The 15,968-nt window shown below is 41.8% G+C and overlaps 1 protein-coding gene across 5 annotated transcripts; it reads right to left on the reverse strand.

The window, feature by feature from the left end:
- Nucleotides 1–3,373: 3,373 nt before the first annotated feature.
- Nucleotides 3,374–15,769, reverse strand: DTD2 (D-aminoacyl-tRNA deacylase 2). Of its 5 annotated transcripts, XM_082760708.1 has the most exons (6): nt 11,126–12,766; nt 10,604–10,680; nt 9,722–9,782; nt 9,032–9,110; nt 5,703–5,772; nt 3,374–3,726 (listed from the first exon to the last, which is right to left on the reverse strand). In XM_082760708.1, the coding sequence occupies exons 4-6, from the start codon at nt 9,050–9,052 to the stop codon at nt 3,401–3,403; spliced, it is 417 nt and encodes a 138-aa protein (XP_082616834.1). In that variant the 5' UTR covers nt 9,053–9,110; nt 9,722–9,782; nt 10,604–10,680; nt 11,126–12,766; the 3' UTR covers nt 3,374–3,400. The 5 variants fall into 5 exon arrangements, with proteins under 5 accessions (XP_082616834.1, XP_082616832.1, XP_082616833.1 ...); XM_082760706.1 differs by lacking the exons at nt 9,722–9,782; nt 10,604–10,680; nt 11,126–12,766 and adding an exon at nt 14,454–15,763; XM_082760707.1 differs by lacking the exons at nt 9,722–9,782; nt 10,604–10,680; nt 11,126–12,766 and adding an exon at nt 14,496–14,558.
- Between the last annotated feature and the right edge of the window lie 199 nt (nt 15,770–15,968).

Genomic DNA, 15,968 nt, shown 5'->3' on the forward strand with positions numbered 1-15,968 from the left:
AATTTAACATTTTGCTAGAGTCATAAATATATAATTCTACACAGAATAGCTTGCTATTAATAGCTATATAAAAACTGAGGTTATTACCATATGAAGCAAAGTAAAACAAATTAACCATAGTCTCCTGTCATTAGAAAAATTGTTACAGAAAAATCAAGTAAAAACAAAGCTCCAAGATCAGCGAATTCAGGAAAAATAAGGGTGATAAACCTCCATCCAGAGGTTCTGTAAAATCAGGACTAAGCTTATGGACTGTTAGTAGCAATAGCAATACTGTATTACTGGGCTACATGGTCTCATAGAGGCCCCAGTAACACACAGATTGCAGAAACAGGAAATTAAACTAGCTATTGCACCAAATTCAGAGATTTTCAAAAACTATGCTTTCAAGTGTGGATGGACATCTCCACAGTCATTCTGTTTTCTAGAGCAAAGTTGGTCAGTTAATACTAGGAGAAGAGATTCATGGACACTTGCTTAAAGCAGGTAAAATGCTAAAGATTCCCAGATTATACAAAGAAAATGAAGGGTCTGTTTAATTTTACTAAATACAGATGTTTATTACCTTGCAATTCTGGACTAGTATTTTTACGTTGCATACTGTGTGTAACAGTAGAGGTAAGGATTTCCACAAAGGGCACAGGAAGGAAGCAGGAATAGTGCTGACTCAAAAACAAACTACTGCAACCTCAACTCATTAGTTTTATAAGAGCAGTCCATAGTCCATGCATGCTCAGCTCACACAATCTGGGTGTGCACACTGCAAACAAGGTCATAAAAACCTGGCAGCACAGTTCCTGATGAACTGGGAGGCCACGCTAGAATAGCATAACGACTACTCCTTTCACGGCTTATTTTGAGGAAGTGTTAAACATCTTACAGAATAAATATTCTCCAAGTGAAGAACAGGATAGTTATTTGAGCTTTTGCCTAGTCATAGAATAAAGACTGTTTAAAGAAGTGTGCCATGTAATCTGTTTAACGTGTATATTCATGTCAGAAAGTAATGAGCATTTGGCTTTGAAAAAATAATTTTAATCAATTTCTTCATCAGTATGGTCCATCTTGTTCAGAAACGGCTTCTTTCAGTAAATGGAGCGTGAATCAATAGTAGATATAAATAAAGCAGTACAAAGGGCACATCATTCAACAAGCTGCCAATTGTTGTTGCAGAAGATGGCAGAAATCAGTATCCCAAGATGGATACACTAAATCAGAAACCGGCAGATAATACATAAAGACGCCACCTTTTAACAGAAACTCAGGATTTCTCTTGTCTCCTAAGAACTACTGAAATACACATCAAATTTCATGTGTTTTATATGAGACATCAGTCCAAGATGGAGTTTGGTCTGAAGTCTGTTTTTCACTAAACATTTGCAAGCTCACCCCTCTTAGAAATTGCTCTTGAAATATAGAGAATGAATTTTCAGGCTGCCAAAGACCTTCTGGAGCCAATAAAAAAAACATCTGCAGGCTTTGTATTATACTTCAAAGGATCAATTATTGAGATACACCAAATAACTGCAATTCCTGTAAAGTAAATAGTGGTGTTAGTCAGCAATTTTTAGGATTTGGCCCACAACAGAAAGAGGAATAAAAACAGTTCTCTCAAACAGACAAATACCATAAAGAATTTGTATTAGTTATTCATATCAGGACAATCTTATTTAAATGCCTCTAAGAAGAATTTATAATACAATTCGTATTGTGTCTGTCATAAGTGTTAATTATTAATGAATAAATACGTAATCTGGGACCTAGCTAATATTTCCAGCCCATTTATGTGAATAGATGTTTTCAGCTGTGAGAATACCTAGTGCCAGGAACTGAACATCCTTAAGTATTTCGGAATTGCTAACTGTACATCTCACATTAATCTGAAAAATCCTATTACTCTTGTATCAAAACTATGAGCTTTATATCTGTTCAGAGAATGTCCTTCTCTTAGTATAGCTTGAGCTTGCAGATTACACCTTCAGTTATGTTTTATTAAAAATAAGGATAAGGCCAAAATATTTGTAAATACTGATCCACGATGCACAAACAGGCATGCACACTAAGCATGAGGTTTTACATCTTTTCCAGAATAAGTTATTTTTTAAATTGGAATTCTGGATAATTGCTGTAAACAATATAGATGTCTGATTTCACTTTGAAACTTTTTAAATTACTGACTTAAAAAAATGTGATGCAGCAGCAAAGGAGAAACTCAGGTTAAATGCACTTGAATCAGTTTTGAACTTGCCACATGTTAATGTAACCATTTTGTTCTCACTGCCTTGTGACACAGAATTTGCCATTGCTATCTTAATGCCATCTGTTAATAATGTTCATTACAATACTGCATAAGGGGTCAGCTGGGACTAAGACCCCAAATGGGCTAGCACAGTGTATATAACAAATACAAGCTTGTCTCTGCCTCAGATTCAGTATGTAAAAAGGTGAAAGGAAATAGCACAGGCAGAAAGAACAATGAGATGATGGCATACGCTGTAACATTTTTATTTTTGTCTTCGTTTTAAAATTCCAGTCCTTTTCCTGAGGCTCTCTTATGAAAGAATTGAATAGACAACAAGATGAAGGTAACAAGGACACAGAACAAGTTATAGCAAGCAGCCCTTCAAAAGCACATCTGAGGACATTCAGAGTACAAACTTTCAGAAAGCAATTCAGTGGTACTGCCCTGACTTTAGTTTCTGCATGTGCCTCACTCTTTCTTACTGCCAGGTCTGTACAGGCTGTCTTATTCAGTCCTATGTTTAGTCCTAGTGCTACCTGAAAGTCCTGCCTCTGCATGTGCTGGATGGGAGGGGGTAGCCTTTGATATTTAGTAGCTACTATCTGAAAAGCTAAAAATTCAGTGAATTTGTGCTTTCACTATCTTTGTGAACTAGAAAGCATTTCTCTCTTATAGATGGAAAGCAGGAAGGCAATAATTAAGTGTCTGACTCAGGAAACTGGGTAACAAATAATTACAGCTACAGCATTCTTTCTTTTTAATCCATAAACTTCACTTCCTCAAGTGTACTTTACCACAGCGAATACAGTAATATTTTGTCGTTATTTTGAAGTAACAAATGTATGCACGACCTTACTAGTAAAATTTCTTCCAAAAAAAAAAAAGCAAAAAAAACTTCCAAATGAGACATTTTCATCGGATCAATCTTAAAAATTATTTTAACAATACTTCAGATGAGTATATAGATAAAACACATGCTCGTTATTGCAAAGCAGTCTAAGGCATCCTTCTATTTAATGGGATTAGTAACATCAGCACAGATGAGTCAGTGTCCTTCTTACAGTGTATCTCCCAAACCATTTAACTACATTAATACTTCGAAATAAAAAAAGACAACAGTTATAGCCAGTACTGTATCCAGGATATCATTTATTTTTTTCAGAATTCAACCAAATGAGTGTAAGGTCCATTTGTATCCAGTTTTAACACCTGTCTGTTCCCATATGTGCCATACTTGACGAGAACACCTGCCTCCATGCATTTGGCATTGGCAGCCAGTTCCTTTTCACATAAAGTCACAAATTGAGAATAAAGTTCCAGCCCTTTTTCTTTTTCTATGTTTGCATGGTACTGCATCTTTCTTCCCTTCAGTTTACCACCCAGGGTAGCCTGTGGTATGATGAGCACGTTGCCTGGTAAGTCAAGGAGAGATACGTACTCTCCACTTTCATTTTCACTTAATTTAACATTCAACAGCGTGTTGACTGCAAATAAAAATAAAACAAAAATTAGTGGAACTAAAGTAAATTAACCTGGACCTAATATACCAATAAAACAAGATTTAAGATTCGTCAAGATACCAAAAGATAGGACAAATGATTGAAGTAAAAGAAGCTAAGAGAACAGAAACATGAACAATCGAAAAATACTATTACCAGCTAAGATGTCAGAGTATTGTGAAGAATACAAAGGACATTTATATGAATATAATACATCTAAAGAGTTATTTCAGGGGGACAGTGGCTGACTGTCTGAAATCATATAGTTTTTTATAGTTGGAGCTCCCCAAAGGAGCCCGGGATCCAATCAGTGACCCTAAATTAGTTGTGCGGTAGTCAGGAAACATTTACAAAACTCTATACATGGTAGGAGATAAGACCATCTTCGGTGCACTCTGGAGGTGTTTCTGTCCTGACTTTCTTTTCATTCTGGATGGAGTCGTTTGCAGCAGGATCCAACACCTAACTGATACTGCTGAAGCCCCAGGCTCAGCATTTTGGTTTCATGTGGAGTGAGCGCTCTTCAGCCTTCCACTTGGAGACCTGCAGCTGTCAGCTTGTCTTTTGAGAGAGGAGGCAGGCAGGAAGGTCAAAGATGCAATTTAACCCATAAACTGCAATGTGCAAACTTGTAGACAGACTTGTTGCATTTACTAGCATCATATTTTCCAGTGTTTCTACAACAAATCAAATAAATCCGCCTAAGTGTCCTCCAACTCTAAAACCCGTGAGGTTTAGTCATCTCATGAAAGTCTAAATGACAACAAAAAACTCACTTAAACAGTTTCAAAACATACTAAGAAAAAATATGCCATAAGCAGACACTTAAGGAGGATGGTGGGAGATGAATCTCCTAATAGGAAACAGAACTTTTCTTTTTCTGGCCTCTTTCAGCTGCCACACAGCTGAAAAGGTGATTATTCTCAAATCACCCACAAGAAACTCTCACAAGCAAAAAATCAATTTTCATATCATGCTGCTTTAAATACAGTCAAAGGTTTCAACTTAGTTTAGCATCACAGAAAGACTATGCCCTTGAACACCAAGAGCTGCTCTCAGCATTTTCAATAGCACCTGTGCTTGCACACTGCCAGATCTTTCTGCTGGTCCCAGCATGTGGCTTGAAATAGACTATTGTTACATGACCTTTTGTGAAACTACCACTATCAGCAAGCCACAAAAAGGGACATTTTTATGTGGAACATGCATCATCACTGGATTCTCCAGGTGATCCAGTGCTACTGATGGAAGAAAAGAGGGTGAAGAAATGAAATAAAAGTAAAAAAAAATAAAATTGAAAACAAAAAAACAAGTCAAAACTACATTGAATGAAGGCAGACAAAAATCACGACCATTTGACCTTATTCACAGCATCATCTCCACTTGAATGTAAATGTTAAAGTGCAAGCAGAGAAGGCAGAAAGAATACAGATATTGCTGTTATCACTTGTGAACCAGAAGACTGCACTTGAAAGACTAACAGGGTATGTACTATCTCTGAAATGAGATGGGAAGGACAGTTTAGTTATCCACCCAACTCCCTCTACTGGCCATACTTTTAAATATCCTGCACATACCCTGAGATAAAAATTAAAATACCTCTTAAATCAAGCCGTGAATTACTTGAAAACATTCTTCTCTAAGTTCAGTTCTGTCCTGGACTGAAGCTGTTGCCTGATACATGTAATATGTAAAACAGTAGGTGTTGCACTTTCTGTTATCATTCTGTATGAATTAATTTTCTAACAGGTTGATCATGAGTAGGCAGACGGAAAAAGAGATACAGGCAACTGTCAAATGAAATATGACCAAACAAGCTGTTCTTTCAGCCAGCTGATTGATTTGGAGTGATGCTATTTGATGGCTTTTTGACTTCTAGTCTAAACAGTTGCTGCCTTCTCTGCCTCCATCACTTAATTCTTTTTCAAGCAATAGAAGAATTTATAAAGGCTGTATCATACCAATTTTTGGAACAAGATCTTGATCAGCACCTTTGAAGAAGCATATGTAGATAACAAGCCCTCTCTGGATCTATGAAAGATTACAGAAAAATATATCAGTGTCTCTCATTGCCCACCACACAGGCTTATCATTAAATCCAGTACAAAAAATTACAAGACCACATAACAACAAAGTTCCCAAAAGCAGTCTTAGTTACTTCCTGTAGCTTCAGACATCAAATTTACAGGCTTATGGAAGCTTATGAAGTGCATGCTGATTATCTGCACAACACTGCTACACACAATTAAGCCAATTCATTAGCTCCATGTGAAGCCAAGTTTAGTTAGAATCTAGCATATACAGTATTACTGTACACAAGGTCACAAATTAGAATTAGAGTATTTAAATACAGAACAGGAAATAATTTAAGCTTTTTATCTATTAAGCATACAGATAAAATATTTTTGCGTATGAATTCTATTTCCAAATATGAAATATGACAAATACCATGGGATTTGTCATTGAACTCTATTATATTTTGATGTTAAAACTAATCCAGTACAGGATAATTCTGACAAAACACAAAGTCTTTTAATTAGATTTAAATATGATTACTGATTTAAATATGATGACCAACAATTATGAAGCTGTTCAGAACATTATAAAGTTACCAAAAATATAATTTATCAGTTTGGGTGAAATCTTTTTGATGAAATGGGACCTTTCCCCTAATTTGTACAAAGGATATGCCACATCTTTAGAATTCAAAGAGATCAGTTTTAGGAACTAGCTATTTGAGGAAGGAATTAGGTCTGTACTGAGGAGAAAATGTAAGACAATTCCTTGGTAGCTTTTTTACTCCCTGGTTTAATTCACAAAGAATACATGTGCCAACCTGTGCTTTATTAAGATAAATGATAGGCTCTGCAGCCAACTGCAATGCTGTGTCATGACCAAGTATATGTGAAAGGTTTAAGCTCTTAGGGAAAAAACAAACAAACAAACAAGCAAACAAACAAAAAAACCAGAAGGCATACAATATCCACATCCACACAATATCAAAAAAAAAAACAAAAACAAAAACCCACCCACCCAACCCTCTCTCCACTGCTTTGTCAAGAATAAGTATTCTTACCTTCCCATTAGAAGGAAAATAAATGTCAGGTTATAGTAACTAAGAAATACTACCTAAGAGATACTAACTAGATTGGGGCATGAAGAATTCATTACTGTCAACGTTATCAAAGCAAAAAATATAAGAAATATGAGGAGTTTCTTAAAAATGAAAAAGAAAAAGAAAATAAAAAGAAAAATCAACACTTTCTCTTCCTTTTTATTTACTCTCTTTTCTTTGAAAGATAAAGGTTTTTGGTAAGTAAAACTATACACATGAGGTTTATCCTTTTGTTCGTGTGGAGATTGAACAAAATACTCAAGGCAATGACTGATGAGAGCTATGCCTTCTTAACTATTTTTCTAGTTGCTAACTTCTGGAAAAAGAGAATATTCTTTGTAGCTGAAATGTCACACACAGAGATTCTCTGGAAAGCTATAAATGGCTCCTTTCAAAACTCATTTCGACTACTGCAGAATATTATACAGCTTTCCATTCCCAAATGATTGCCATATTTCATAAACACTGTAAGAAATTTGATGGCCTGAACCTCAAATGGCATTTCAAACTCTCTCTTCAAATTAAGGAGAGAAATACAGGCTGCCAAAGGTTAGATAGTCTTATATGTTTAGCTAAATATTAGTTCCAGAAACAGACTACCATCAAGATATTAATAAAGAATAATAATGCACACATACCTACTAATAAAAAATTCTTTATGAAGTAGGTAAAATACATTTACATTGCATATATCTTACCACTGAATTAGAAATAAGTGACTAAGCTACACTGCACACCTCACAGATTATTCTATTTCTGAGATTTGTGATAGTTTCTGTTCAGTTTCACATATGGAAGTAACAATATTCTGCAAGAAGCTCATTTAAAAAGACAAAAAGGTAAATAAAGTGACATTTAGAAGTCCTACGGCCAGATAGCTAGAAACATTAATTACTTTTCATCCTCTCTCATGATTTGCTGCCTGATTTTGAATATACTTTTTATCACAAATTGAGACACATTGGTTTCAGTGTCTCACAGCAATTAGACAGGAGACTGTATTTCTATTGCATGTTTATGATTTCTAGAACACTTTGCAACCATGTTACAGTTGAAATTTATGGTTTAAACTGTGATTGTAAACTGTGGTTGAACATTATTTTCAACACGTTCAACTGCATTTCAACTTCCTGTTATATATATATATATAAAATTATTTAATTTTACTTGACTGAGTAGATGTAAAACTGCATGCGATTTCAAGAGCTAACCTAACATTAATGCATGTCAGTCCTCAGATCTTACACCAATGGTTCAGATGTCCTAAGACATCTAAGACATGTTGCCAGTTAAGGAACAGGTACAGGTAAAGCTGTTGAACCAATACAAAACCATTGCCAATGCTGAAGGTAATAATGCTGTTCCCTAATGAAGCCTAGCTGACAGCTCTTCAAAGCTATATTTAACTCCGTTAAAGTCAAGCAAAACACAAATTACAAGGTTACAAATACAACATGCTGATAAGCAAACAACCACTACAAAGAACTTACATAGTGACAGGCAGGCAGTTGGGCAGGGAAATTGTGCTGTGTGGATTTGCTGTTATCAGTAAAATGCCTACTTAAATAAACCAGCCAAGCAAGTGACTCTGCAGCACAGGCATTTACAATACAACTGTCCCAAGTAATCATCAGACCAGGCAACCTGCCTCAGGAAGGGCTGAAGTACCCAGCCCCTACAGCCATCCATCCAGCCTCAGCAACCTCAGCAGCTTCCAAACGTCCTTTTTAGCTCTTTGGCAGGATCAACAAGTAACTAAGGCCTCCCCCTGGCCCTCCTGTTTTTTGCAACATTCACCTGTTTTTTGCAAGATTTCATTAGCAAAACATAAATATATTCTGCAAAATGTCATCTCAACGTGCTTTTCAGCAAAATGTAATGCAATTGATAATGAAAACAGAGGTGCTTTGCAATCCACAGAAAGCCAGTTTGCAAAACTAACTTACGTGATTTATTCTTTGACATTTCCGTTTCAAGTTGAGTTGCTATCTGTCGAGAAGCTTTATTCACATTTCATCCATTCTGCTGCATCAAAGAGAGATTGCATAATCTACCACGGGCTGCAGAACAACCTGCAGCTGGTATTTTGCACCGTTTGGTATCTTAACCGGAAGACAAACCAGGGAAATAAGATAAGGGCGGGATGGTTTCATTGCAGTAAGTGTAGGTACTTACACTCTTTAGCTGAATATTCATTTTACATTTCTTTTCTCCCACAGTTGTGGAATGCTCCAAATCTCATCTCATTCTTCTCCTGTGTTTAGAAGGGGAGTTCATTTTCTTTCCTCCAAAGTATTTTTCTGTATACATAAACATTTAACTGATCCTATCTCACCAACATTTCTCCATAAACAAGGCATCCTGTCTCTGGTAATCATCAGCAGGTCAGAAAAATACAATCATGAAAATATAATGAAGAGCAATACAGATATAATGTACACACCTAGCCTTCTTCCAGATAAAGAACATTCTAAAGTTCCTAAATTACCTGCAGGGGTCTTTTAAAGCTCAGAAGCTATTCAAAGCCACCTACCTAATGTGCTATTTATAGTACATGAGAAGTTTCTCAAGGTCAGGACCTACTTTTAGGTTGTTACAGGTCACTAAGCATACACTGGTTTACATAAATTATAGTTTACAAGGTGCGTATTTCTTTATTTTGGCACTTGTGCACATATATGGAGAGTAGCATTATCCTACAAGGAAGTGTGAGAAACAATTCCCTTTAATGACCTCTAAAGAAGTCATACTGAAGGAACCATGAAGTTTCCATAGCTCTTGTTACAACAGATTTCTCTTTAAAAGCTGGGAAAGATTCATAAGTACCAATGACAAATATTATTAAATTTCATGTCTAAAAAATACCTGCAGCTCACGCTGGCCAAATCTCATGCACATTCCTTCAGTGTGGTTACTTTTTTCAACTCTGTTACTTTCCCAATGATTTTGGTTAAGACATTTAAAACTTCAAGTACGAGATATAAACAGCATAAATCTGTTTAAATTATGCTGCTAAATTACTGCCTCATAGCAGTTTTATTCATGATATATAAAAAAACAACAAAACATATGGCTCTATTTGGACAGCTGGAAAGACAACAAGCACAATGACTTTTCTGCTTTTACCTACAAGATCTACAATTATTTCCAAGATTAGCAAACAAGAAATAGGGTATTTCTAAAGTTAATTTATGCTGTGCTGAGCAATCTTCACTATATTCCTTAAACTGAGAGGCTAATAAGGCCTTCAACCAAACACGGCATCTGTGAGATGACACATATTTTCTTCAAGCAAAAGTTCTGGCTTTCCAGACTGGACTGTACAAAGTAGGTCAAAGATCCATCATCCTCTTCTGAACCAGGAGAGAAACATTTCAAGAACTATGTGCAAGTCATAGAGTGGAAAGCCCTAAGGACAGAAATTTTGTATTTCAACTCTCTTCAGGTTTGTTGAATGAACTCATACGTCCTTTAAACATACTACAATCTTTACCTTAAAAAAGATATATATGAATTGCTACATTTAGCCTCTTCTGTTGTAGTAGTCTTTAAGAAAGACAAAAGACCAAACTAAAAAAACAGAAAGGCTGAATGATTGAGACCTATATAAATAATTTATTCTAGTGTAGGTAATGCATAAACAGCGACAACAGCAGGACACACCCCCAGTGCCAGCCTTCATGCTTTGGTAAATAGCCTGGCCACTCTGTATGCTGCCTAGCCCTAGGAGTCTAGAGGCCTACCTACCTTCCCCAACATATGACCATGGGAAGAAAAGGGGAAAACTACAGTGTTTCCCATGAGCTTCATTTCTGGTTACCGGTCTGGAAAAATTAAAATAAAAATCCAAACAACTGCTACTGCAGACACATTGCTCTACCTGGCCTTTCTTCTTTAAGTGCACAGTATCACACAATTAGTGAGGTACAAACTCAGAGGCAGTTTTAGATCTTTTGTTGCAAAAGCTATTTTGCTATCAAAATTATACTGATGCACTATTTATTCCATAAAACTACTCATATTATGAATTTAAAAACCACTTTTTGCCTGAAATAAACAAAAATATAGACATCTCTCTGAAAAGAGATACACACCCCCAAAATCTTCCGTTATCCTATTGTTAAAATTAAGCCTTTTTCTTTTCTTTTTTTTTTTTTTTTTTTTTTTTGCCTGATTTTTCTTGGCCTGGGTGATGAAGGGAGAAGAGAGAGGTTTGAGGAACGACCACTGCTGCAGAGAAGACAGTGGCACTGAAAAGCCACCAGGCACCTTGCTGTAGGAGGAGGTCATGGGCCAGAAACAGTCAGCTCCATAGCAGACCCACTGCAGGACACACCTGAGCCCACCTCTGTGAGAGTGTATTTAAGAAAGGGCAGAAAATGCCAGCGAGGGAACACAAACAACACAGGAGTAGGAGGTGCTCCGTGATGGAGCAGTATGAGAAACTGTCTCGCCATGCTGTCAGCCCATGCTGTCTCGCCCCTTGTGAAGGGACTGAGCATAACCTGTGCTGACAACACGTGGGTAGGAGAAGACCCAGCAGCGGAGACTGGGTGAGGTGTGTGAAGTCAAATTTAGCCTGCAAAACACAGAGGGATGTCCTCCTGTGTGTCTAGATGTTCATCTTTTTCTCCTTCCAATACCCAAACTACTAAGTAAGTACTTGATAATTACCAAATTACCAAGCTAAATCCGTTTTGCCTATGACAGCAACTAGTAAGCATTCCCCCCCCTATTCTAGAAAACCATAAAGGCTAAATGGTTGAATGGTTTCCTCCTAGAAAACCCGCTAGTTTTCACAGAATCACAGAATTGTCTAGATTGGCAGTTAGCTAACAGTTAGCTTCTGACGCGCCACGCCCTGTTCGCTAACGGCCGTGCCACACCCTTCCGATGAGCCAAACCCTGTTTGCTAACTGTCACACCACGCCCTTCTGATACACCATGCTGTTTGCTAACTGCTGCGCCACGCCCTGTTTGTTGTCTGCCACACCACGCCCTTCTGACGTGCCACACCCTGTTTGCTAACTCCCACGCCACACCCTTTTGACAGGCCATGCCCTGTTTTCTAACTGCTGTGCCATGCCCTTCTGATGGGCCACACCCTGTTTGCTAACTGACACACCACACCCTTCTGATGTGCCACACCATTTGCTAACGGCCGCGCCACACACAGTTTGCTAATGGCCACGCCACGCCCTTCTGACAGGCCACACCCTGTTTGCTATCTGCCATGCCACACCCTTCTGATGCACCACACCCTGTTTTCTAACTGCCATGCCACGCCCTTCTGTCCTGCCATGCTGTTTGCTATCTGCCGCGCCACACCCTGTTTGCTGTCTGCCACACCATGCCTTCTGCCGTGCCACGCCCTGTTTGCTATCTGCCATGCCACACCCTTCTGACATGCCACGCCCTGTTTTCTGACGCACAACACCCTTCTGATGTGCCACACCCTGTTTGCTAACTGCCGCGCCACGCCCTGTTTGCTGTCTGCTGCACTACTCCCTTCTGATGGGCTCTGCCCTGTTTGCTAACTGCTGTGCCACACCCTTCTGACATGCCACGCCCTGTTTGCTATCTGCCATGCCACGCCCTTCTGATGCGCCACACCCTGTTTGCTAACTGCCGCGCCACACACTTCTGATGCGCCATGCCATTCTGATGTGCCATGCCCTGTTTGCTAACGGCAGCGCCACGCCCTTCTGACGCGTGACACCCTGTTTGCTAACTGCGGTGCCACACCCTTCTGCTGGGCCACGCCCTGTTTTCTAACTGCCGCACCACAGCCTTCTGACACGCCACGCCCTGTTTGCTATCTGCCATGCCACAGAATCACAGAATTTCTAGGTTGGAAGAGACCTCAAGATCATCGAGTCCAACCTCTGACCTAACACAAACAGTCCCCACTAAACCATATCCCTAAGCTCTACATCTAAACGTCTTTTAAAGACTTCCAGGGATGGTGACTCCACCACTTCCCTGGGCAGCCTGTTCCAATGCCTAACGACCCTTTCGGTAAAGAAGTTCTTCCTAACATCTAACCTAAAACTCCCCTGGCGTAACTTTAGCCCATTCCCCCTCGTCCTGTCACCAGGCACGTGGGAGAACAGACCAACCCCAACCTCGCTACAGCCTCCCTTGAGGTACCTATAAAGAGCGATAAGGTCGCCCCTGAGCCTCCTCTTCTCCAGGCTGAACAAGCCCAGCTCCCTCAGCTGCTCCTCATATGACTTGTTCTCCAGACCCCTCACCAGCTTCGTCGCCCTTCTCTGGACCCGCTCAAGCACCTCCATGTCCTTCTTGTAGCGAGGGGCCCAAAACTGAACACAGTACTCGAGGTGCAGCCTCACCAGAGCTGAGTACAGGGGGAAGATCACCTCCCTAGCCCTGCTGGTCACACTGTTCCTGATACAAGCCAGGATGCCGTTGGCCTTCTTGGCCACCTGAGCACACTGCTGGCTCATATTCAGCCAACTATCCACCATCACTCCCAGGTCCTTCTCTGCCTGGCAGCTCTCCAACCATTCCTCTCCCAGCCTGTAGCTTGGGGTTATTGCGCCCCAGGTGCAGGACCCGGCACTTGGCCTTGTTGAACTTTATGCAGTTGACCTCAGCCCATCGGTGCAGCCTATCCAGATCCTCCTGCAGACCTTCCTACCCTCAAGCAGATCGACACACGCACCTAACTTCCGACGCGCCATGCCCTGTTTTCTAACTGCCATGCAACGCCCTTCTGACAGGTCACGCCCTGTTTGCTAATGGCCACGCCACGCCCTTCTGATGTGCCACACCCTTTGCTAACGGCCTTACCTCTCCGTTTGCTACCTGCCGCACTACGCCCTTCTGACGCACCACGCCCTTCTGACTTGCCATGCCATTTGCTAACTGCCGCACCACACCCTGTTTGCGGCACCACGGCTTTCAGACTGGCCACGCCCCGTTTGCTAACGGCCGCGCCACGCCCTGTTCGCTAACTGCCGCGCCACTCCCTTCTGACGCGCCACGCCCTGTTTGCCCGTCCTGGTCTCCCCGCTCCTGGTGTCTCGCGCTCCCTAGGGGCAGTTCATGACCGGCCGGGGAGGGGGCGCTGCTGGCTCCGCCTACGCCTCGTTCTCACCTCGTTCCCCTCCCTCGCGAGGGCTGCCGGGTCCTGGCGGCTCCCTCGAGTGGTCTCGGTGCCGGAAGAATTAGCCCTGCCTGTCCGATGCCCCGCTCCGCTGCAGAACGCGTCTGCCCCGGAGCCGCTCGCCTCGCTGCCTTCCTCCCTCCTTGGGCCAGGGAGCTCCTGTAGGGGTGCCGTAGGGCCACGTGTCGCCCAGGGCTCGCTTACACCCCAGAACCTGTCTGAGGGATGAATTTCCGCAGAAACAGCCCACAGGTTTTGAAGACGAAGACAGAAAGCCAGCCTCGTGAGGCTGCAGGGCAGTTACCACGGGGATTGCACATCTGACTGACCGCGGCTGGCGAGGAGAAGCGGCACCGAGAGCTGCCCTGCGCCTGGAGCGCCCCCTCCACAGCCGGCCTCACCCTCTCGCCCTGCCGGCCGGCGGCCGGGGGAAGAAGGGCCGAGCCCTGAGCCCTGCGAGCCCATTACCTCCACCCACTCGGCCTCGGAGCCGTTCTCGGGCGGCCGCACCTGCAGCCGAGCGGACAGGCACTGCTGCAGCACGGCTCGGGCCAGCACCGGCCGCGCCGCCGCCATCTCGGGCCCGGCGTGCCCCGGCGAGAGGCGGCCGGCGACGGAGCGCCGCGGGAGGGCGGGGGCGGCCCGGGGGCCGGGCGAAGTGCCGGGGCCGGGCGGCGGCGGGCCCCGGCAGCGGCGGCTCCGTTCCTTTTCCGGGTGAGCGACGCCTGGGCCCTGCCGCAGGGCGAGGGGCGGCTGCCGCCCGCCGCCCCGCGGCGCTCGGGTCGCGGCTCCTCGGGCTGCTCGTTCGCGTACACGCGAGGAAGCAGCGTGGGCATTGCTAAAAATTGCGGAGAGGGTCAGTGAGAGCTCTGCCCTTTGCAAAAGGGAAAGTGGGGCTTGTGGGTTGTCAGCGCTCTCTAAAGAGGGGACAGGTAGCGAGGATGCAAGGGTACAGCTTCAGAACCAAGTATTGCGGCTCGTGCCTAATAGTGCCCTACAGCTCGCAGGAAGCTGCGTGTTGTTTTGTTTTGTTTGAGTGGATGAGAAATAAAATCTGCTTATCTTGTGGGGTAACGTGGCGTGGCATGCTTGGGGTAAGACTAGCATGCTGTGTATTTTCCACATGAGAACGAAAGACCATGGATGACCGGTCTAAATACTGCTCGTCACTCCTTCAAAAACAAGTAGTGTTTATTTGAGTTGATTGAGGTCCCACGCTGGAGCTCTGTTTTTCAGCAATGCTGTTTCAGAGCAGAGGAAACAGAAGAAAACACAGTTGTACAAAAGGGGGCTGTGTAGGTAGGGTCCAGAATTAGGACCCAAAGAAAAATGCATAATTCTGAAATGAGCATCCACAACAAATTAGAAAAGCTAAGGTATTGCAACTGCTTTTTCTACTATTCTTCAGATTTCTGGCTACATATTGTGACATTCACTGAACAGCTGCTAAATCAGAAGTTCTGCCTTCCTCCCCTATGTGAATCCTGACACACACAGGTTTCGAATAACCCCAGCTCCAGCAAAGTCAGGACAGACTGATGCAGGATGCAGTTCCTCGGAATTCATTTTAAGACTGAAGATTTTATTTTCAAAATTTATTTATTTATTTATTTATTTATTTATTTATTTTAAGGTAAAACCTAGTAACATCAGTAAGAAACTGAATTTTATTACCTGGCCTCAATCATCCAGTAAATTATTGCAGTTAACTTGCACAGCAAGGGGCAATGTGCACTCATTAAATAGCCATTGTTACACATAGGGGTATATTCAACTAATGTTATTTTAAAATAACGTTCTCTTTTGCATTAGGGTTCTTTGAGGTTGCTTGTTCTAAAGCAAACCTTTATGAAAGAAGAGGAAATCTCGCTAGGTGGTTAGTGGATAAACTAGCTCATTTTTGCTAGCTGTAGGGTATTGTTAAGTATGAGCTATTTTTATTTAAACTCAGCTAATTTTATTTAAAATGCCTTCTGTTCATTT

The sequence above is a fragment of the Aythya marila genome (assembly GCF_965140915.1).
Source record: "Aythya marila genome assembly, chromosome: 5".
NCBI lineage: Eukaryota > Metazoa > Chordata > Aves > Anseriformes > Anatidae > Aythya > Aythya marila.